Source organism: Alligator mississippiensis, chromosome 3 (genome assembly GCF_030867095.1).
Source record: "Alligator mississippiensis isolate rAllMis1 chromosome 3, rAllMis1, whole genome shotgun sequence".
In the NCBI taxonomy this organism is placed as follows: domain Eukaryota; kingdom Metazoa; phylum Chordata; order Crocodylia; family Alligatoridae; genus Alligator; species Alligator mississippiensis.
The window spans coordinates 194,630,829-194,655,611 of NC_081826.1; the positions used below are offsets into that span (position 1 = coordinate 194,630,829).

Genomic DNA, 24,783 nt, shown 5'->3' on the forward strand with positions numbered 1-24,783 from the left:
GAACATATGACAAGGACCGTAACATGTGGCTCAAATACGGTGACCTTATGTTCTGTTTTAGCCTGGACAGTTCTGGATTTCAGAGGCTGGTCTCAGCTGGCTGTTGGGAATTTAACAGGTGTCTCAGAAAGGCAGGGGCATGGGGCACAGTTTGGCCAGGAGTTGGAGCAGTGTGGAGTACCTTGCAGATGGGCAGGTAGGCACTGCTGCCTGCCTGGCATGCAGTCCCACACCTACCAACTTGAGCATGTGTATGTGTGCTGGGAGGCGGTGTCCTGGATTTCCCAAATGATGTTCTGGATTTCTGGGATTTCCATATGGTCAGCCCAGGCTAAAGTCCTGAAGTACTTTCCTCAGCAAAACTCTCTGAAATGAATAGGAGATTTGCTAGAGTGGGAGCTAACATGAAATGAAATTCTTATGTTCTCTGTGCAATAAAATGGTGTGGAAAGGGACCAATAAGAAAAACCAACCAAACAAACCAGGATATTTTAAAACTCAGATGGCTCAGCAACATATATTTATCCCATCCTGTAATGAGAAGAAATGGCTAGTAATGGGGAGTGAATGTTCCTAAAACACCCACTGAACACATTTTTTAAAGTATTATAGGTACCGTATTGGGAAGGAGGAGATCTCTCTTGCTCTTGTTCTCTCATAAGAGGCCATGGCCTAGGGAAACAAGTATTTCTGAGGCTCTTGAAGTCTGAGATTAAGCTGACTCTGTACCCAGCCACAGTTAATTAAAAATAATAATAATTTAGATCCAAATCCTAAAGTTTTCACTCAATATATTCAGTTTTACTTCAGGCGAACTCCCACTGAAGCCAAAAGGAATTTTCCTCAGCAAACTCTGAGAGAAAACAGAATAAAGCCCTTAGGATTTGGTGGATAGCTTTTCTAAGCAGCCATCATTTTCCTTTCTCCTATTGAAGCTAGCAGAGGTTATATTACTCCATAGATTTAAACAAAAAGTAAAATCTTCATTAAAATTACTGGTATTCTTTAATAAACAAACAAACAGTGGCATGAGATGGCTCTGTAATTAGAGAGGCTTGTGCCTTCCTATAGGATGACAGTTTGCAAACTGGACATATGTATCATTTGATTTGTCACCTAATTTTCTACTCTTACAAATTGTACATGGTTTACGTCATAGTGCACTGCAGGCCTACGGTAAGCCTCATTATTTTATTATTCTGTACCTTGGCAAAGCAGCAAACTGGAAGTAATTATATCAGAAATAGAAACTGAAGTAGCAAGGTTAATAACTGTCTCTTTTTAATAAAGCATACATAACCACGTAAGATGAATTTTGGGTAAACTGTGAAAGAATTTGTCAAGAATAAACCACATTTTCTTTTTATGACCCTAGAAGTAGCAACAGCTGTTCAAAACAACGATATTTGATCATGTACTCTGGCTGGGGCCAATATAATCTATGCTATATTATTAAAAAGTCTAAACTTATGACATATGTATTAAAAATTATGTAGAAAACTCTAACTGCAAACAAAGTATGGGAGCTAATAAACTGTTGCAGAATTATCTATTGTGGTTTCAACTGCATTTAATACAAGTTAAAACGCCATTTAAAAATAGATCCCTCTATACAGAAGCCTTAGAGGAATCACTGTAATTTAAGCATCTCTGGGCATGTCCTCACAAGATTTTTACTATGGAGTTTACTAATTATCTCTGCCATAAATGTCTTGGCATCTACACATGCAGGGCTATGAGGCTGGAGTAAACTAATAAACTTGGGAGCAGCATAGTGCTTATAAATACAAGTACTATCCTGCTGCAGAGTTTTTTACTTTGCAGCATTGCATATATAGGGTGCTTGTACACGTGATGAAAGTTGTCCATTTTTGTGGTTTAACTGTGTCACGCTGTACACATGCATGGGTTTTTTTTAATGATTTAAATGATTTTGCTACATTGCAAACTAAACCACATCCGTATGTAGTTTAGTTTTCAGTGTAGCTATTTGTAATGTTGTAGGCTTGACAGCTCAATCCCCCGCCGTGGGAGAGGAAGGCTGAAGGCAGAAACAGAGCCTGCACACATCTCCCATGGCCGGGGTGCTAGCTGTTGGTGGGGCAATGGCCCCTGAGCTGTGGAGGGCACCAGTCCTTACTTCTGCAACGGCGGTGCCCCCTGGGGCTGCTTGGGTGGGCTGCTAGTGGGTGGGTGCTGCCCCAGCTTGGGCTTAGGGAACAGCTGGATCAAGTTGGGTGCTGCCTGAGAGCTGAGGAAGCACCTGCCTGCTAGTCACCTGCCTGGGTGGCCCTGGGGGATGTTGCCACTGTGGAGGGAAGGTCTGGGGCCCATAACAGGTCCCTTGTCACTTTTTTTTTTCAGTGGACCTGTGCAGCCCCTGAGCTGCTGGGGGGCCTGGTTCTTCTCTCTGCTGCAGTGCTGCCTCCCAGGGCTACCCAGCCAGGGTACTAGCTGTGTGGGTGCTGCCCCAGCTTGCAGGCAGCACCCGTTGGATCTAAGTCTTCCCTGAGCTCAGATCTAAACATATTTGATGAGAAGAGCAATGGCAAGATAACACTTATCCCCTTTTCCAACTCCAAAGCCTTCAAAATCTGTTCAGAGTACACAGGTATTGGAAGATTTAAAATACATTCACTGCAGGTAACTGTGAGAAGCTACTATAAGAAGTTCTTCAAAGAAATTATATTATGTAAATGGGCAATTCATTTTTATACATTTTGAAATGTAAGACACATGATAAGAAAGGCAACAGGAACCATTTAAGGCCCATGGCAAACCAAATATTTTGTAGGATTCCTTTTTCTAAGATGGCCTAGTCTTATCTCTAAAAGCACCTTGTATTTTTTTTTCCCATCAGTGCCAACAGATTGCAAAATGCAGGTTACAGGGGGAGAGCGAGTGAATGAGAGAATGAATTCATAAATACCTTACTGATTTTTCAGGTGTCAGCACTTTATTGTCTCAGAGGGAGATGAACTGTAGCCTTGTGGTTAGGGCACTGGCCTTGGATATAGTTTAAGGCCTTACTCCTACTATATTTTATGGTGTATAGGTTGACAAATTATATAAGTCGCCCCAATATTTCTGTAAAAAAATGTTAGGTTTTTTCCATGTCCCGTGTACAAGTTGAACCCACCTCTGTGCGTGAGGTGCTAGAAGCCCAAGCAGGTTCATGGGAGAGGCAATGCGCTGGTGGGCTTCTGGGAAGTTGGATTGGGCTCCTGGGAGCTTGGGCAGCACATGGCCTACTGGCAGCCCACCCGGCTGGCCCTGGGGGGTGCTGACACTGTGAAGGGAAGGACCAAGCCCTCCTGCAGCTCAGGGGCTGCCTGACCTGGTGGCAGCTCACTCCCCAGGTGCAGGGAAGGTGGGGAGGCTCTGCTGATAGCAGGATTGGGCCCTTTGCTACTTCTCTTTTCAGCAGGTGCCTACAGCTAGCAGGACACCTGACACTGCCCAGGAAGGGGCTGGCATGACCCAGGGGCAGCACAGAGTGTTGGGCAGGGGTGGGGGGGGGCAGCCATGCCTGACACCCCTAGCCTCCTGCCTGCCCCTGACACCTTGCACTGCTCCTCGGGCATGTCAGCCCCTTTCTGGGAGGTGTCAGATGTCCTGCCAGCTGCAGGCAGCTGCTGAAGGCAGAAGTGGCGAGGGGTCTGATTCTGCTTTCCATGGAGCCTCCCCTGCCTTCCCCATATCCAGGGAGAAAGCTGCCACCAGGCTGGACAGCCTCTGAGTTGTGGGTGGCTCAGTCCTTCCCTCTGTGGTGGCAGTATCCCCCAGGGATGGCCGGACGGGCTGCCAGTGGGCCGTGTGCTGCCTGAGTTCCCAGGGCCCTGATCCAACTTCCTGGGACCCTGCCAGCATGCTACCTCTCCTATGAGCCCACCTGGGCTTCCAGTGCCTTGCACACTAAGGCAGGGGTCATTGTATAAGTCGAGATTGAATTTTAAGAGTTAAAATATTGTCTTCAAAACTTGACTTATACACCCTGAAATATGGTAATTCAAAGATGAGTTTTTCATCCCAAATCAGACCCCCCCTGATTCAAGCAGGACTGTGACTTGAACCTGGGTCTCCCACATCCAAAGCCTATACTCTAACTACCAGAATGGAAACATATGCACACCCACCCCCTCACCTTCTGCTACTGCAGACTCATTTGAAAGGTTTTATTTTAATTCTGGTGTGGATAGAAAAACTGGAAACTTTTTTTTTTGGTGGTGGTGGTGCGGGGGTTGGGGGGGTGGAGCTCATGAAATGGGATTACAGTTCTCCAGCAGCTGTTATACCAACTTTGTCATAGTAGAGGAAAGATGAAAAGTGAGTCATAACTGTTGCATTTTTGAACTCACTACTGTTAGTTTCAGAAGGCCCTCATGTAAGTTACTGACTCTTCATCTACTTATTATGGACCTCATATCCACAGTGCTTCTAATCCATCTGCTCATGGAGATAAGATCTTAATGTTACTCCTTCAGGACTATGTTGAGATTCACCCTACTGAGCCACAAGCAATTTTTAACAATAACAAGAAAACTAAAGCAAAACTGGGGACTGATGGATAGTAAAAATCTCTGTATAGATGATTATACAATATTCTGTTGATAAAGGGTAAAATTTCTCCTTTGCAGGGGGCCAGCACAAGGCCTATGGGTAAAGTTATGGGGTATACTTAGGTCATATTAAGGACACTTAAAACATGAGCATCTGTACATTAAAGCTTGATAACTTGTGCTACGTGTCCTCTGTGCATCTCAAAGTTACACCACTTCAGGTAAAAGTTAACTCTGGACCATGTTACCTAGTTTGCATTAGGGTAACTTCAGTCTGCGCCACAGAGATAAAATGAACAATATGCAGTCCTCCTGCATCCTAGGATGCACTGCTTTCAGCCCCTCCCTCCCACTACCTAGAGCAGGGATTGAGCCCAGATGTCCTGGCTCCTAGACACATCCCTGCTCACAAGTCCTGTAGTGGCAAGTTGGAGCTGTGCAAACAAGGAATGGTATTAACCCTTAACATGCGAGTGCTCACAGCATGTTCCAGCTTTAACGCTACTTAATATTCTACAGATTTAGTATGGTCTAAATATATAATTTAAGTGCCATTTAAGCCCTATTTTGAGCACTACAGTGGCACGTTGTTCTAGTGCTGGCCCACTGCACAATAGGGTATTTCACTGTAACTGCGTAATATACTATACTACTACTGCATCAAAATTGTTATGGCAATAATTTATGTAAAAAAGAAAATATTTGTATTCAAGAAGTATTGAGCATGGCTTGATCCTGGCTAAACAGAATGTTCTGTTTAAAGCACAATCCACTATAGATCCAACCTTTCATTTCTTTTGTGCTTTAATTAGAGTGGCTCTGAGAGTTGCCATGCTTTTACCTGCTGGCACCACAGCATCTCATGTATCAGCGTCCCCATGCCTCAAAATTATGGTGGGGGTGCTTGAATTAAAGCTCATTTGACAAACTTTAGTTCAAGCACCCCCGCCACCATTCTGAAGTGCAGGAATGCTGATACACATGACTTGGGAAGCTACTGGAACATAGTAATTGCCGTACTTCAGCAGACTCAATTAATTACGTCTGCTCCAATGCGCTGTACTTGTAACACATCGGAGCAGCCTCCACCCTCATGTACAGGCACCCCAAGGACCCGTTTTTTAAAAAGTACATTTAAATGCCTAATTCCTGTTTTAATGGGATTTGGAAATCTAAAACCTGTAAAAATATGTCTGCAAAACCAGGAATTTGGGATGATGCCATATTTAGCTTCAGAATGCAATCTACTGAAATGCTCCACAAGAGCACTGAAACATTCATTAAGCTTTTGGATAACTCTATGAATCATGAACTTCATTAGTTTTAGCAGCGAACTGAAACATTGGACCTAATACCTCAGAAAGAAGAGGACAAGATGTATAGGATCTATGAAAACAGGCCTCCTGAAACAGCTAAAATGCTAAAATTTTAAGTGTCTTTCCCAACTGACATTTTAGTTGCATCTGAAATATGCTGTGAACAATAACAAAAGCCCTGCTCACTTCTTTGCTCTGGCTGATCCAGTAGAGACAGATGACAGGACTCTGGCATCTTTCTGCCTCACATGGAAATCTCTTTTGAAGTAATGCCCAGTGTCACAGAGGATAATATACCCTTTGCTAAATCCCATCACAATCTTTCAACTTTGTGGCGCTGAAGATGAGCTGAAGGATTTGGTTCATAGCCAGTGCTCTAAATTATTTAGTCGGCTGTCTGAAGAGGACTTTAGTATCTTTGGTACTGAAGATGCACAATAACAATGCTGTGACTGTTTCTGAATTTAAAATGATTGGATTAGGATTCATAAATAGAAACAAAATGTTTTGAAATGATCTAAATAAAAATAATATTGATCCACCTAAACTGAGCATCTGTGGGTTGCTGATCTGTGAAAATGTTTCATGTATTGATTTGTCTTGATTTGGGGCTGATAAAAATTGTCAACAGCTGAAAAATATTTGCAGGATGTGAAAAATATTTCTTGCCCACTTCTACAGGAGATGGAAGGAATTTGTGAATAATGTTTTGTGTTTGTAGACAACTACAACTCATAACGAGATATGGCTCACATCTTTGCTCATTTTGTTTTGGGTGCTCCAAGAATCATAAATAAGCCAGAGCTCTGCATCTCAGTAGGATAAGTTCATATTTGCAATGGCATTTAATCTTATTTTCATCTTTGGGATGAGACTGGTTTAGCTTAATTATCCTTTGGTTTGCTTGAATATTAAAAATCCTATTATGCTTTAATAAAAGAAGGGGTTTACCTAAAGTTTGTTACTGAACACACTTCTCACTTCAAGGTGACTAATGTCTGTTTCCCTTTTGCGCCCCCCATATCAGAGAAGGCTACACTTCTCTGCTAAAATAATTCCTATAGGCACATTTTATAGCTTTTTGAAGTGCTTTGGGCAAGATAAGAGGCAATATAAATGTACAAGATACATATCTATCTATCTAGATCTATATATAGATCTATATATATAGCAAGCCCTGCCCATTGAACAAAAGTCTGTTTGTGTGTAATATCTGAACATCATCGTAGCTGTGCATAATTGCACTATAATCTTCTTTATGCGAAAAAAATCAAGGGATTTTTCTTATTCTTTTTTTTTTGTTTTAAACCCTATGATTAGACTGTGCATCCAGTTATAAAAGTAATAAATATGAAGCAATAGGTACAAAGGTAGACAGAGACAAAGGCAATCTCTAATAACTCCCAGAAGAGAGTGTTATAGTTCATTTGGAAAAAAACACATGCTTTGCAGTAGGAACACAAACCATAAGGTTTATTTTTGAACACAAAAAGTACATTGACCTGAATATCTTAAGGGTCTTACTCACAGAAATGTAGAGTTGACAGAATAGGTAAGGCACCCTGACACTTAGAATGTTTATATAACATTCAACTATTGCAACCATTCCTATTCTGTCAGTAAACATTTGTTTAAGCAGGACATAGCTTTAAACTAATCGTTTTATCCTAAATGCTTCATTTAATTAAAAAAAGGCCTTCAGGATTGAAAACTACTATCACAGTATGCACAGTTCTATAAATAATTGCATTTACAGCTGTTGCAGTCATAGCATGTGTGTGTAGACAGGAGAGGGGAATAAGGGTATCTTTGATCACAGAATCATAGAAAATGAGGGTTGGAAGGGACCTCAGGAGGTCATCTAGTCCAATCCCCTGCTCAAAGCAGGACCAGCCCCAACTAGATCATCCCAGCCTTGTGCAACTGGTGCCTCTTGGGGGGGCACTTGCCCTCTCAGTGGCCAGTCATTGTTCGCTCCGCAGCTGATCCCGCTTACCTGCAAGTGGCAATGGCATGCTGCTGACACTTCCGGGCGCTCCGCTGACACTTCTGGAAGAGCGCTAGCACTTCTGGGTGTGCCCCCAACTCCCCAGGGGGAGCACCAGCGCTCTTGCCTGCCCCCACTGCCTGGTAACACTGGCTGGCAGGGGGTGCACCGGCGCTCTCAGGGGGTGCATGTGCACCCCCCATGCATTGCCACTGATCCCAGCGAAGGCTCTGTCTAGCTGGGTCTTAAAAGCCTCCAAGGATGGAAATTCCACAGCCTCTCTGGATTCCACAACCTCTCTGATTGTGGTTGATCATACAGTCAAAGACTTTTACTTGGAGAAGAGATGGAATCTAATAATGAAGACTTCATTTCCATAACTCAAGAGCTCATAAGGCTTTATGAAACTGGAACCAGATCCAGCAAAGCTAAGTACCTGCTTAACTTTAAGCAGGTGAATAGTCCCTCTGAAACGATGTGCCAAAAATCCAAAAAAGCCTCACTGCCTACATTTGACAAAAATGAAGCAAAAAGGAGGATGGGAAGCGCACAGGAACCTGATCTTCCAGGTAATTATCTTGAGGCTATTACAGCCACCATTGCTATTTTGCAACCTAATAGCAGGATTAAAGTGTAAAAGCTATGTACATCAGTAATATGAAGAATTCTGGACTTAACCTACATTTCATTAAAAAACAAAACAAAACCCCAACCCTTTCACCTTTGTTTTGCAAGTACTGGAGCATGAGCAAAGGAGACATCCCACTGTATATCATGGGGGAGTATGCCCCATATTTAATGTTACTTACACCCATATGTAGCCTTTTTTTACCTCTACACTGTAATTCAAACCACCTTATTCTTCTTACCATACACTGCTCCAAAACCTTTCAGAGTTAAGGCCATAAGTGATTTCCAGTTCCAGAATTATATGAAATTTGCAAAGGCTACATTAGAAACTGAACATTCAGTAGGCATAGGGCTCTCAAACTCAGCTTAATGAAAACCACACCTTAAAGTGTATTTTTTTTTAAATGTGAAGTGACTTTGAAAGAGAAAAAAAGTAATTAGGCCAAAAAACTGACGTATTTGCAGAGGCATTTTTTTACACTAAGACTGTGCTCCAAGATTCTCTCCGATATCTTTTCTATGAAAATGTACTGTTGCAGTTATGGAAAATAAAACTAGTTGGTTTAGGTCCTGTACCCATGGAGTCTGATGTGTCTTTTGCAATACACTTCAAGCCCTGAGGAGTAGCAGGGCAGCTCTATGCCTGGGGTAGCCATGACACATGGGGCAGTGCCAACTGCTGCAGTGCTGATTGAGGTGGTGAGGTCAACCCCTGCAGCATTCATGGCTACTTTTGCACTCTCTCCTCTGCCTCCCTAACAAGAGTGCTGCCCAGGGCTGCTGACCCGGTCACCACCCCCCTCAATTAATGTTACTATTCAGGCCCTTCATTTGGCATTATGCAGAGCTGGACTCTTACTATATTGTTAAACAGTCTCCTATCACAGTGGTTGGATACAGTTTTGCTCATGTTTGAATGAACAATTCTCTATATATAAAGGGCTTAGTTTGTCCATCTGTGTGTTTGTCTGTGCGTCTGTCTGTCCATAACGCTCTTAATCAACTGTGCCTGTGCTGCCGAGAGGGCAGTGATTGACTGAGCAGGCCCAGGCGGGCGTGGGGTGGGGGAGGCAAATGCGGGGGGTCATAGTGGTGGCACCCCCCCGCCTCCCAGCCCTGATGCCCCCTTGTGCCTGGTGGGAATGGGTGTCCAACATGCGCACGCACCCCACAACTTTTATTATCAATAGCTGGCAAAAAGGGAGAGGTGGTGAGGAAGGAGGAATCATAGAATCATAGAAGTAGGGTCGGAAGGGACCTTGTAGATCTTCAAGTCCGACCCCCTGTCTGGGCAGGAGGAAAACTGGGCTCAAATGACCCCAGCCAGGTAGGCATCGAGCCGCTTCTTAAAGACCCCCAGGGTAGGAGCCAGCACCACTTCCCTTGGAAGTTGGTTCCAGATCCTAGCCGCCCTAACTGTGAAGTAGCTCTTACAGATGTCTAATCTAAACCTACTCTCCAACAACTTGTGGCCGTTATTCCTTGTTACCCCGGGGGGTGCTAGGGGAAACAAGGTCTCCCCCAAACCCTTCTGGTCCCCCCTAGTGAGTTTATAGATGGTCACCAGGTCCCCCCTCAGCCTTCTCTTGTGAAGGCTGAACAGGTTCAGGTCCCGTAGCCTCTCATTGTAGGGTCTGCCCTGCTGTCCCCGGATCATGCGGGTGGCCCTCCTCTGGACCCTCTCAGTGTTGTCCACAACCCTCTTGAAGTGGGGTGCCCAGAACTGGACACAGTACTTCAGCTGTGGCCTGACCAGCGTTGTGTAGAGGGGGAGGATCACCTCCTTGGGCCTACTTGAGATGCACCTGTGGATGCACGATAGGGTCCGGTTAGCCCTGCCGACCATGACCTCGTGTTATCGGCTCATGTTCATCTTGGAGTCAATGTTGACTCCAAGATCCCTTTCTGCCTCCATGCTCTCAAGAAGGGAATTTCCCATCTTATAAGTGTGCTGCTGGTTACTACTGCCCAAGTGCAGCACCCTGCACTTGTCAGTATTGAAACACATCCTGTTTTTGTTAGCCCACCCCTGCAACCTATCCAGGCCTTTCTGCAGTCTTTCCCTCCCTACTAACGTGCCCACCTCACCCCAAATTTTGGTATCATCAGCAAATTTGAACAGGTTGCTTTTCACCCTGTCGTCCAAATCGCTAATAAAGAAATTGAACAGTGCGGGCCCAAGGACCGAGCCCTGGGGGACTCCGCTGCCCACTTCCCCCCAGGTTAAATATGACCCATTCACCACCACATTCTGAGTATGACCCTCCAGCCAATTTGCAATCCATCTGACTATGTAGGCATCGATGCCACAGTCACCTAGTTTTTTAATGAGGATGGGGTGGTCGACAGTGTCAAAGGCCTTGCTGAAGTCCAGAAAGACTACATCCATGGCGACACCTGCATCCAATGCTTTTGTGACCTGATCGTAAAAGGCAATCAGGTTGGTCTGACATGACCTGCCCCTAATGAAACCGTGCTGGTTGCCCTTGAGCATCATCCCTGATGCCGGCCCATCACAGATGTGCTCCTTGATGATCTTCTCAAAGAGTTTCCCCAGGATTGAGGTAAGACTGACGGGCCTATAGTTGCCCGGGTCCTCCCTCCTCCCTTTTTTAAAGATGGGGACCACATTGGCTATCTTCCAATCATCTGGCACCTGGCCCGAGCACCATGAGCGCTCATAAAGCCGTGCCAAGGAAGGGAGGGGGGAAGGGAGGCATGGAGGTGGGGAGGAGCCCCACTTCTTAGGGGAGAAGGTGGGCAGGGGGAGGGAGCCCCCGCGCTGGAGGAGGAGGCAACAGCAGCGGAGGGATCATTTACATGGCCCCCCCCACTCACTCTTTGGGGCCGGCCGTGTAAACACTCCTTTGAAATCCATCATTCTTGATGGGCAGTTGGCTAGTAAATTGAAAATGTCTTACTGTGTGAATGTTTCCATCATTATACTGAACAACTCCAGCTAAAGCATCAGGCCTGCAATAAGGAAAATGCCCATTTTAAATGTCATCAGTTGTCATTTTGAAGATAGTTATCTTTTCTACAAACTTTTAAATTTGAATGATGATACTGCATCTTAAATATTTGGATATTAAGATTCCTACATAAAGAACGCACCTACATGTTGCCACGCAGAGCCATTGCTATGGCACCATGCTTTAGTACTATGGAAGTACTAAAGCATGATGCAGTAACCACCTATACTGCACTGTGAGTGCCACACACAGTTAGATTTTGCTGCTACATTGCTGTAGTGGCACACTATACCACAGAAGCACACTGCTATGGTGACATAGCTGCTGATCCCATGTAGACCCAGTATTGCTACGTTGCCGTAGCATGCATTTTGGCAATGTAAAGTATCGCTATGTCGCTGTAGGGTAACAGGTAGATGCACCCAAAAAGGGTTAAAAAAATCCTAAAACCTGCAAACAATGTTGGGGAAGAAGGGAAATAACAGAACTGTGTGGTACACTCTTATGAGGGCTTTTGAGGGAGATGAATAATTCTTCAGGATGTTTCAGAATGGAAGGTATGAAGCCACATTGAAACTCCAGGAAAAAAGACTGCACTCATGGGCCCAATTTAAAATAAATTACAGTGATTATATCTTTAAAGAAATTTGTCAATTATTCACAGCACTGCATACTATCAACATACACTGTGTGTAAAGAATTAGTCCATTTGTTGCTTGTGGTGAGTAGGTATTTAGGAAGCTGAAACAAACAACTTAATAATATTGGCATCACATCACTGGGCCCGTGGGAGATTCCAGGATTTTGTAAAGGGGAGTATGGGAGTAGCGACCAGTATTGCAGGGGCAACACTCCCCTCCCAGCTTTTTCTCCACTCTGCCAGCGGGGTATGAAGACCATGCCATAGGACCACCAGCTGGAGACATTTTTAAAGTTCCCAAATCAAGTAAGAATCCTGCCCTCAGCCTCTCCCTTATTTTCCATGTTCAGTGACCTCTCCCCTCCCTTCCAATTCAACTACCCTACCCCCTGCTGCAGCTTCTGTGCAATGGAAGGCTGTTGAGGAAAATGGCAACAGCAATGGATGGTCTCCACCCTGCACCTTCTCCCAGGCTGGCAGGAAATAGCCAGGGGGGGGATCAGGCATGGAGGAGGAATCTGCCCATGGCTCCTGCTATTCCCTGAGCAGCACACCTGGAGTGGGGTAGGAGCAACTCTAGAGCTCCCCCCACCCCTAAGACAGCTGAAAGAAGCAGCAGAGGTGGGTAGGGGATGAGGGGATTGGGAGGGAAATGTTTCTGAGCATGAAGGTGAAGGGATGGGGGAATTCTTACCTGATTTGGGGGCTTAAAAATCCCTGGCTGCTGCTCCCATGGTCTGAAAGGGGTGTGACTGCACCACTGCAACTCCTCTGGATCCACTCCTGGTAAGCTCATAAGATATTTCCTTATAAATGACTTGTGGTTTCTAGGTGGTTTGGATTGGACAACTAATGCATAGAACGAAAAGATACTTTTTTGACTTGGACAAATCTATAGCATGCAAAGAGCAGCTGGAGTTTGAGTGGGTGATTGTTTTTGTCTGCCTGTTTTAATTCAATACTTTTGTAAAAGGGAAAAGACAAAGAGAAGAATTTAATTATCAATGTAATTTAAATCTTGTAAATCAATTTGTATTCTGAAGGACAATGTTTGTCTTAACCTACTTAAGTAGGTTACCTTCTCAATTAAAAAATAAAGTCTAGATACAGTAATTGCAATTTTTGTTTTAAGGGTGTATTCCTGGCTGTTTTTCTATTCCATTTTGGTATTCTTGCACTTTATTTAAAAAGCCTTAAAAATATACATATTAATAACATTGGGAAAATAAGGTAACTTCTTCTTCTTGTGTCCTTGTCATAAACTAAATGTTTTTCAAGAATTGTGCACAAGCAATGGCTCTTTCCACTGCTACAGTGATATCCTCCTTCATACAGGTCTCACCAATGAGTCAGGAAATGAGCACATGCTCCATTGTCTGCACTTCACTGCACTTGCATATATTCTTGTCATTAGAGTAGCCTCATTTGATCATGTTTGTTTTTGATCTTCCAGTTTGAGTGCGCAGGTGATTCAGACATTGCCATGTTGGCCAATCTGTCCTCTTGGAAGGTCCTCCTGCAGTTCCAGGTCCAAAAAAACCTCCTGGTGATAAAATTTTTCCTAATCTCTACCCTAAATTTCCCTTGCTGTCCTATCCTTGCAGCCACAGAGAAAAGTCTGCCTCCATCCCTCATACAAACACCCTGAGCCCAGACTAGAAAATGCTATTTTGTAGTATAGGACAAGAGTTCCCTGTTGCACTTCTTTGATGGAAATAATTACTTGATTCCATCAAGGAATTACTTTTCTGGAGAAGCTAATTGTAGAGGGCAGGGTCTTCATAACACAGGCACAAACAGCAGCAGAGTGGGGACTAAGGAACAGCCCTGTAGTCATGTCAGCTGATGGGATGCTCATGACCAGGAAGGGGCAGGGCTTGAGTAAAATATTAGCCAGAGCTGGAGCCAGGGCAGTCAGTCTGGCTCTGACGGGCCAAGTCCCGGAGGACTGGAAAAGGGCCAATGTGGTCCCCATTTTCAAGAAGGGGAGGAAGGAGGACCCAGGCAACTATAGGCCACTCAGTCTCACCTCCATCCTTGGCAAAGTCTTTGAAAAAATTATCAAGGCTCACATATGCGAGAGCCCGGCAGGACAAATTATGCTGAGGGGAAACCAGCACAGGTTCGTGGCAGGCAGATCATGCCTGACCAATCTAGTCTCTTTTTATGACCAGGTTATGAAATGCCTGGACACAGGACGAGGGGTGGATGTCGTATACTTAGACTTCAGGAAGGCCTTTGATATGGTATCCCACCCCATACTGGTGAACAAGTTAAGAGGCTGTGACTTGGATGACTACACAGCCCGGTGGGTGGCGAATTGGCTGGAGGGTCGCACTCAGAGAGTTGTGGTGGATGGGTCAGCTTTGACCTGGAAGGGTGTGGGCAGTGGGGTCCCGCAGGGCTCGGTCCTTGGACCGATACTCTTTAATGTCTTCATCAGCGACTTGGACAAGGGAGTGAAATGTACTCTGTCCAAGTTTGCAGAAGACACAAAGCTATGGGGAGAAGTGGACATGCCGGAGGGCAGGGAACAGCTGCAAGCAGACCTGGACAGGTTAGACAAGTGGGCAGAAAACAACAGAATGCAGTTCAACAAGGAGAAATGCAAAGTGCTGCACCTAGGGAGGAAAAATGTCCAGCACACCTACAGCCTAGGGAATGACCTGCTGGGTGGCACGGAAGTGGAAAGGGATCGACATGAGTCGGCAGTGTGACGAAGCCATCAGAAAAGCCAACGGCACTTTATCGTGCATCAGCAGATGCATGACGAATAGGTCCAAGGAGGTGATACTTCTCCTCTTTCGGGCACTGGTCAGACCGTAGTTGGAGTACTGCGTGCAATTCTGGGTGCCGCAATTCAAGAGGGATGTGGATAACCTGGAGAGGGTCCAGAGAAGGGCCACTTGTATGGTTAAGGGCTTGCAGACCAAGCCCTACGAGGAGAGACTAGAGAAACTGGATCTTTTCAGCCTCCGCAAGAGAAGGTTGAGAGGCGACCTTGTGGCTGCCTATAAGTTCATCATGGGGGCACAGAAGGGAATTGGTGAGTATTTATTCACCAAGGCGCCCCCGGGGGTTACAAGAAACAATGGCCACAAGCTAGCAGAGAGCAGATTTAGATTGGACATTAGGAAGAACTTCTTCACAGTTCGAGTGGCCAAGGTCTGGAACAGGCTCCCAAGGGAGGTGGTGCTCTCCCCTACCCTGGGGGTCTTCAAGAGGAGGTTAGATAACCATCTAGCTGGGGTCATCTAGACCCAGCACTCCTTCCTGCCTATGCAGGGGGTTGGACTCGATGATCTATTGAGGTCCCTTCCGGCCCTAACATCTATGAATCTATGAATCTATGAAAGCTACAGGGGAAGGAGCTCTGGTCCAAGGAGGCTAAAGGCAACTGCCTGGCTGAGGGGAGAGGCCCTGAGACCTGCAAACTAGATGCCTACGGCCTACAGGGAAGTAAGGCCCAGTATGGGAGACAGTCTGGTGAGTGAAAGTCTGTACTGAGACCTAGCATGGGGGATAGTTTTCTGTTGTAGCCAGAGGGCTTTTTGTGTGGTGGTGTCATGCAAATTGGTGCTTTGGAGGGACTGTGAAAGGTGTTTTTTGGAGATCCCATTAAAGCCTTATGGGCCTGCTAGGGGCAGGCTCAAGACATAGTCACAGCACCCAGAGCCTGAGGAAGAGCAGGGCATGGGGGCCACAGGGACCAGAGCCCCTGTAGGGGCAGAGCATGGGGCTAGGGCCTAGAAGCCAGGTCTAGAACCATGGGCCTTGGTTGAGGGGCCAGCCAGAGTAGAGGCACAGAAGCCAGGAAGGCTGAAGCCCCAAAAAGAGAACGAAGGCTTAAGGTGGCTTGGTGACTTAGGGACAAATGTTCCACCTGACTGCTGACTCAAAACACCCATGAGGCATGGGGTATGGTATAGGGATGAATGGAGCCATGCAATAAGCCCTTAAGGCAAGCAAGGTCGAGAGAGTTGACCATTGGACAAGAGAGGGCACCCTCCCTTTCATGAAGTTTCCATCAAGACATGTCAGGCAAGAAGGCAAGACAAGACCTTGAAAGACAGTGCAGAAAGAGAGCCTAGCAGGGATGAGGGGGCCTGTAGGTGGCATCACAATGGCCTTAAGCACCTAACCTGTTACACTAAGGCTAAACTAAAAACTAGAGGTAATCTGTCTGCAGTGCATCAACTTCTTTAGGATGCTTAAGTCAACCACAATCCATGCTATATAGTGTATATGCCTATTTTCTGCTGCTCTTGTTCTATGGCTTGAAATTAGCCTATAGATAGTTTGCTTCCTAGGGTTTCCCCAGGCTTGCATCAGTTGCCAGAGTCTAGAATTTAGAAATACTTTTTGAACTCAATACCTTTATACAGTCACTAAATCAATGCTATAAAGTCACATGAGAAAAAATTAGTATTATGTTATCTCAAAATTTCTCAACATCCAAATTAGCACTGAAATAGTCTGCCAATTAAGAGCTTTTTTCATGTAACAAATATTTCTTAGCAAATGACTCACCCTCCTTCTTCAGAGTATTTGTGACCAAATGCAAGGATGTCAGATGCCCGGCCACTGCCATCACATATCACAACAGGAACAGGTGGAGTGTCTCGTAGGTACTCCAAAACAATAGAGATAACATTGGGACCTCCTTCCACAATAAGTGCCACCACTGGAACTCCCTGTCCAATTCCTGGGTTGAAGAAAACAAACAAAACAAGCAAACAAACAAACAAAAACAAAAAAAGGAAAAAGAAAAAGAAAAAACGAACACAAATGCAAAGCCAGCAAACCAAACAAAACAACAGAAGAAAGAGAAAACCCAGCCTGAAATTACTTCATATTGACTGTATGCCGGCATATCAGAAGAAATGGTATTAAGACATTAATAGACAAAGACAAGAAAAAAGCATTGTGATCTTCTAGTTTGAACATCTATTATTTACTTTTATTTGGAATAATATTATACCACTGAATCATAAATTCAAAAAGGTAAGAATGATAATTCATTTTTCAAATAATAACTTAAAATAGGACTTCCTCCATTGTTGAAGTGGAAGCATAAATCAGATATATCTAGCAGTTTACACACTAAATTACAAGAATAATTGATGATTGAGTGTTTGTAAGGGAACAGAGTCATTTTATGAGTTTGACTAATTTTTTTTGTTGCTATCAAGCAAAAAAGGGCATATTATTTTTAAATGACTTCTAGTTCAATAAAATTGAGTATGTACTATAATAATTGAGTCTTTCCTGCCCACATGCAGGGGGACTGGACCTGGTGATGTGAAAGGTCCCTTCCAGGCCCTAACATCTATGAAACTATTGCCAGATGAACATAAGGATATTAACATTACCATTTTAGGATTCCACTTCTAGTCTCCTGGCTAATAAAGCTTGGCATTGCTCTATAAAGGCTACAATAACTGGTGTTGTCTTCTGGTAGTTTAGATGGTCTTCACAGACAATGGGCAATATTTTTGTATTCCTTTCTCTACAATTAGCTTCTCCAGAAAAGTAATTCCTTGATGGAAGCCACCTTTGTTTCATTCTTCCTTGCTCTTGAGGCAGATTACAAAGCAAATCAACATATGAACATTGTGCTGAAATCTTGCACCAAGATTCCTTTTCTTCAGTTTACCACTCTTTGCTAGAAACTTACCCCAAATATGGACAAAAGGTACCATATAATAATACTGCTAATACAGAGTAATATTCTTAAGAGGTGATTATCCCTATTGAAATTAGTCCCTGCAACTATGTACTACAACTGTAGAAGAACAATAGCTGTGTCAATTGTGTAAACGCTAGAGAAACATTTATTTGTGGTTTACAACATGAACAGAGTTTAAAAGGGAAGTAAATTACTTTGAACAGACCAGTATGCATGAGAAAAATGCTTAGCTGATTTCTCTCAAAGGACATGGTCAATATAAGGTCAATTCATGATGGCATGATGCAGATTAGAAAAAAATTATTATAGCAGATCACAGTACCCTGGAACTATGCTTTCCCATATGATGACCTACTGAATCCATTTCATTTTTATCAAGTTATATACCCTAGCATTGCTTAAAAATGATCATTTTGATAGTTTTGGTTTGCTGAGGAGGATATTTTTTTCTTAAACTTTTATTCTCAAAAGTAAAAAAAACAAGAAAGATCATATTTTTTATTAAGGACAACCACAGAGAAATATATTAAACAAAGGTTTCTCCGAACAAAAAGAAAAGTGAAAAAAGGGATCCATATACTTCAGGACTGCTGGTCTGCCCTTCATTATAATTCTGAAGAAAAGACCTAGCAGCTAGTGGAATAGATAAATAGCAGAATTGATTTGGGCATTTAGTGAATGCGCATGTTTTTTAAGGCAAGGACAAGCACAAGACAACTTAAGTGGAAGAGCCCAGAATGAGGAGGAACAATGAAGAAGCTGTAGAATGCAAGTTGTAATGAAGTGAGTGCCTGTTAGACAATATACAAATAACAAAGTACTCACTATTGAGCCAGTGAAAAAGAAGACAAGCTTGTGACTTGAGATGATGGAGTTCAGATATGGTTTTGATGGAGCAGAGGAAAGAATACACATGAGCAACTGAGAGTTTGAAGACAATCTTGGACAAGAGGACCTTGAGAGGGGAAGACCCCTAAACAAGGAGAATGACCTATAAAACATCTAAACACAAAAAAGAGACCAACTAGTGAAGAAGAAATGTTCAGTAAGTGTTTGTTACACCAGGAGATAAAGTGGAGAAACAGAAAGAAACAGAAGATGGGGTGGCAAGAAAGAAGAGAAGACCATGCAGCTTCAGAAGAGACGAGCCAATGGAAATAGCCAGGGACCAAATCCCAACCAAGGAGGAGGACAACATGGAAAAGAATGAGACAGAATAGGAATGAGAATTTTTTTCAGGGTGAAGAATGAACAGAAGAGTGGATCATCACACATGAGGAAGTGTCAAATCTATGTGATATGGGACTGCTTCTTAAGAAGAAGGGACAGGATAACTCCATGGCTTAACAATGTGAGAAACTGTAAACAACAACTACGGAGGGATAACACGGGTAAAATCAAGGGGCACTTGTACACATGACAAAAATGTCATTTGTGTGGCTTACTGGCATCACACATTACATGTGTATCAGTTTTGGGGGTTTTAGATGAGTATGCGTTTTTGAAAACTAAACTACATCCAGATGTAGTTTAGTTTGCAATGATGCGTTGCAGCTATTAGTCTGCTCTCCGCCTGGCCACAGAGGAGGTTGTCAGGCTCTGCAGAAAAAAGGGATCAGGCCCCTTGCTGCTTCAGCAGGTATCTGCTGAAGGCAGAAGTGATGAGGGGCCTGATCCTTTTCTCTTCTTTTTTTTCGGTGGAGCTTGCCCGCCTCTCCTGTGGCCAGTGGGTGACCTGCCAGCAGGCTGAGTGGCCCCTTTGCTGTGGGGGGCCCTGGTCCTTCCCAGTGGCAGCACTCCCTGGGACCACCTGGGCAGGCTGCTAGTGGGCCAGGTGCTGCCTCAGCTCAGAGGCAGCACCTGGCCCAATCCAACTGTTCACCAAGCCCGCCTGCTGGAAGCCTGCCAGGCACTGCTCCCCAGGCAGGCTCGGAATAGTTGGATCAGGTCGAGTGCTGTCTCTAAGGCATCACTCAGGCAGTTAGCAACCCACACAGTTGGCCCTGTGGGGTGCTGCTGCGATGGAGGGAAGGACTGGAGCCCCCTGCAGCTCAGGGGCCACTTGGCCCATCAGCAGCTTACTCCTCTGGTTGCGGGTAGGCTCTGACTCCAACAACAACAACAACAACAAAAGGAATCGGTTCCTCGCTGTAATGTGACAGAAAAATTGAAATGGTGGGTTTCAATTAAAAACTCACAATTTCAATTTAGGGGTCATTGAAACAAACTCTCTGAATTAAACCCGTCACATGTAGAAGTGCCCAAGAACCTTAGTTGCTGATTTATATAAGGCAAAACCACTTTTGAGAAGGATGGTTAAAAGAAATTACTGAGTTTGCTAGAACTGGGAGTTTGCTATAAATCCCCAGGATTGGGTTTGTATATGGATAGGGATATCCATCTTGTTATTACAGACCTAAATAATATGAGGTATTATATTATTATGGAAGACTAACTTTCCTGATATAAAATGGTGAACAAATGCAATTAATGGTGGAAAGGATCTCATTTGTCACTTATTCCCTTCAGGAATATCTTCACTGAACAGAAGTGATATTATTTTAAAATTGGTTTGGATATTTAATGACGGTATTATAGATAAGCTGGTTAATGAAAATAATTTCTAAGCAAGTGACCACAAGTTAATTCAGTTTAGATGTAAAGGAAAGGCACAAAGGTCAACAAGTAAGGTTCTTGATTTCAGAAGAGGGAACTGATATTTTTAGCATTGTTCACCTAAAATAAAGGCCTCTTAATATAATAAAGGCCTTTTGACATAAGTAGCTTGACTCTTGCCCAGCAATGGGAGTTGTTTATGTGAAATGCAGCTTTGCTAAATCAGGTTGAATTAAGAATACTAAGAAATTGGTCAAGAAGAGAAAAATTATGAATTGGTTAAGAACTGTTCTTAACTTAAGAATTGGTTAAGAACAGGAAAACAATATATGGTCTTGAGCAGATAGGAACCCTCTAAGGCAGGGCAAACCATAGGAGAACTAGCTTTTGCTATAGAAATATGTGACATAAATACATGACCATAAAAATGTGTGTGTTAAGATAAGAAATGAAGATAGGTAAACATGATGGGTATAAAATTGGGAAGTAGCTTTAATTCATGGGCAGCCTGCTCTGAAGACCCTTGACATAGGTCCTCAGACCAAGAGAGAGTCTAACTTGCACAAGAAACTAGATGTAAGAGCTGGGAACCCCTGAACAAGACCTCATGGACTGATCAACTGCTGATGTAGGGTGACCACCCATCTGTAAATGGGTGGGACAGTCCTGGAATGGGAATCTCAGGTCCCAGTCCTGGGCTGCATGACTATGGGACAGCATTTGTCCTCGATTCAGAGCATTGTGTGGAGAATCCACATGAAATGGTGGGTTTGCCTTTGCAGGTTGGCAGCATTTCAGCCTGCTTGGGGCTGCTGGGAGCGGGACGCAGGGGGCACCATGTACATGTACGCTCCTGCAAACATGAAAGTGCCTGAGAATACAGCCAGGCAGCATGAAGAGCAGCTCCCTACTGCTAAATCTATGGGAGGGAGGGGTGGGGACATACACGTGGAGGGCATACACAGGGAGGGAGGGTGGGATAGCGAGGAAGGGGGGTACAGGCATACACAGGGAGGGTGTGTGGCAGGGGCTGGGGGCACTGCCCAGCCACGGTGGTGCATGGGGCTGGGGCGTGGAGCAGGACTGAGCCATGGGGGGCTTGTACAGGTGGCATGGGGGGGGTGGCACCCTGCCTCTATGAGCACCCCCAAGTGGGGACACATGCTCCCCCAGATTTGTGTGTGGGATGGGGGCAGATGTGGACTTCCTATTGCAGGCTCAGCGCTCCCTGCCCTGGTGCCCTCCCCTCAGGAGCCCTGAGCTGCTATGGCGATGTGCCCCCTGCCCACCCGGCAGCTGCAAGGCTGGCGGCAGCACAGAGTTGTGCTCATTGCTGCTGCTGGGTGAGCAGGGTGCATGCGGCTGGTGCAGAGATCCTGGGGAAAGGGCAACAGGGCAGGGAGCCCCTCATTCGCAGTGGGCAGATCACATCTACCCCACTCTGCTTGGCTCTGCTCTGGCTGTGCCAACCATGGAGGTGGGGTGAGGGGGGAGGTAGGCATGTATTCTGCTTTTACATTTTAAAAAAAGGTGATCACCCTATGCTGAAGTTGTATTTGTTATTTCTTAAGGCGGTGAGCATATATCTGTAGACTTGATTATACTGCAATAGAAGGTATCCATAGTGCTTTAGATTGGTATTAGTTTTGAAGGGATAATTAACATAGCCTTTATGCTGAACCTGATTGTCTGCAGAGTTTCCTTTCCTGGTAAAAGGCCCATATATTGAGGAGAGGAAATCCTCATTGTTTGATACACAGACATAACAGCATGTTAGAGAAGTCAACTAACTGAAGAGCTGAGGAACCTGAATATGGAGGAGGCCAAAATTTCTTCATATTTATGGTTCTAAAATTATTAGGAATCTGCATTCTAATAAAAGGAACAAAGCCCTTCTAACTGCATAAGCAGTAAACATATTGACACTGCCCTAAATGATACATGTAGAATTAAAACAGATTGCCTAAAATCTACCTCTGTTTCCTGCCTATATGCACAGCATAGCACTCCCTTACATAAGGAGCAAAGTAGCAGGCAACATTGACCGGCAGGTACAAGAGTCAGACAGCCGCCAATGGCTACATGGACATCAATCATCTTTTATCAAGAAATTGCTTTTTGTTTTCTACCATACCCTTGGCATCACCAGAATCAGCCAGAACTACCCTCTGGCAAAAAGCACGGGAGAAACTAGACAACACAGCTGTTGAATGGAGCCAGCAAGGAATTACCCCCAGTGAAGAGTTAACATCTGGCTCCAAGTACAAATGGCATACATGGTGGAGCCTGAAAATACTGAGTGGGTCTCGGAAGATGTAACTTTCTCATGAAATCATGGGGCCTCTATGTAACTAACCAATGTGTTTGTCAGGACAAGCAAACCACGGAGCATCTCCTGAGATGTTCTGTAGCACCATAATGCACCCCACAAGAGACAGCAACGCCAAAACCAGAAGCAGTGGCCTGTGCAGAATATTGGGAAAAGTCCATATAGAAAGGTTGGATTGGAGACACAATAAAGAAGACTGCATAAGCAGAGCAAATGTTCTTAAAAATGAAACACTAGCTGAAACTAAAATGTGTTATGGCTATCTGTTTAATGGCACACTTTATTTCTGAATTACTTACCTTTCACACTCAGAAATGAGTTTGTTTTTAACACATTGGAGCTATTCTCCACCAACTGCAAAAACAGAATACTGTCACTGACGGTCCTATATATCTACAGGTAAAATGTTTCCTGAGACGGAGAACAAGAAACTTATTTACAAAACAAAATGACATCTAGCTAAATATATAAATAAGGCATATATTTCATTCTCCCCCTTAACAAAGATATACCCTTTGGTTCCACCTGTTTCTACTGTAACTGCATTACATGGGCATTTTTCTGTCCACCTCTGATTTGATGGGCTTTGGAGAGCATTCCATTTCCTTCCTTGATTGTATTGGTTCAAACTATTATAATTTTGTAATAATTGTATGTGTTCCCAGGTCATAAGATTGGATTATTTTTCACTTTCACAAAAACAAAACAAATTTAATAAAAACACATGTGAATCTGGACATGCGGTTGTAATAACTGTGCATACAAATGCCAGAATGATTGTATTCTTAAAACGTATTTGGGTTTCTGGGTCACTAGTTTTGGAATGATTTCTCTGAGCACCAGTGTAACAAATCTTATCAGTTTAAATACCACTGGACACAAGGTTAAGTAAGCTGCCTTGCATCGGGTGACTGGCCAAACTGATCGAATACTTCATGTGGTTAAGCAGGGCTTAAAATATTCTAAAAGACCAAATCAGCGCACAAAATGAACAGAGCCATACTCATCATGCTAGGCTACTCTGCGTCATTGCCACAAGGTACTCATGTAGCAATTCAAAGAGGCTGCAGAGGTAAAGGAGAATATTTTGAAATGACTCAGGCTCATTACAGATAAAGTGCAACAAGCTAAAGCTGAACTGAGACAAACCTGAAAATAGGTGGGAGCAAGAAAACACGCTGTAGAGCATACATTCTCTGTAAAATCTTCCAGCTTGTTGGAAACCTTGACTTGCTTGAGGACTCCTTCTAAAACTGCTTTAAGACCTTGATAAACCCATGTGGACTGTTACTTATCTTGTTAACTTTGAGGAGCTTACAAAATGATTGGCTAATTACATGCTTCAGTGTCTTTCCAGGTGCTCAAGTTAGATTGATTAGTCAGTGCAATACTTATGCCCTCTTTCCCACCCCCCCAACCCCATTTTTTAAAGACTGACTCTATATTTGGCTCTCTTCACCATTCCAGGACCTTCTGGGACCTTCCTGAGCCCTCAAAATAAGCTAATGGCTCTGCAATTATTTCAGCTAATTCCTCGAGTACTCATGTCTTGCTGATATGAAAACTTCAAGTTTTATCTACATAATCTATATAATCTGTTTCCCCCCTCTTTCTAGGTTGAGTAGCTGTTCTTACCTCAAATACTATCTGATAGTTGACCTATTTCTGAAGACAGAAATAAAATCAACTATAAATATTTTGGCCTTCTCTGTCCATTATCAGCTTCCTTACCCATTCAGTAAAGAACCAACACTTTTCTTAGTTGTCTTCTTATTTCTAATGTGTTTATAGAATGCTCTTTTTAATGGTCTTGCTAGCAGTACCTCATCTCATATCTAGGCCTCCCTGATTTTGGCCATACAAACTCCTACTACATTCTTAGACTCATTCTTACTCGTACAGTTACTAAAATGTTTGCTGACCTCCCATATTCACTGTACAGCATAGACTCATTTCTTCAGTTTAAATTTTCTAAATTGCTCATCTTGGAATGAATACCCTCTTACCTTTTCCCTCACAAAAATAAGTGTAGCTGGGTCAGGGAT

At 43.9% G+C, this 24,783-nt stretch overlaps 1 protein-coding gene across 4 annotated transcripts in view; it reads right to left on the reverse strand.

Annotated features, from left to right (window-relative positions):
* Positions 1–24,783, reverse strand: part of LOC102562730 (transient receptor potential cation channel subfamily M member 3) — a 397,561-nt gene that overhangs the window by 59,215 nt on the left and 313,563 nt on the right. For 3 of the 4 annotated variants that reach the window (XM_019478170.2, XM_059724786.1, XM_059724785.1), the window contains exon 7: positions 16,635–16,809. In XM_019478170.2, the coding sequence (XP_019333715.2) occupies positions 16,635–16,809 (175 nt within the window). Of the gene's footprint in view, positions 1–16,630; positions 16,810–24,783 lie in introns of those variants that run through there. The other variant, XM_059724787.1, reaches the window with a different exon arrangement.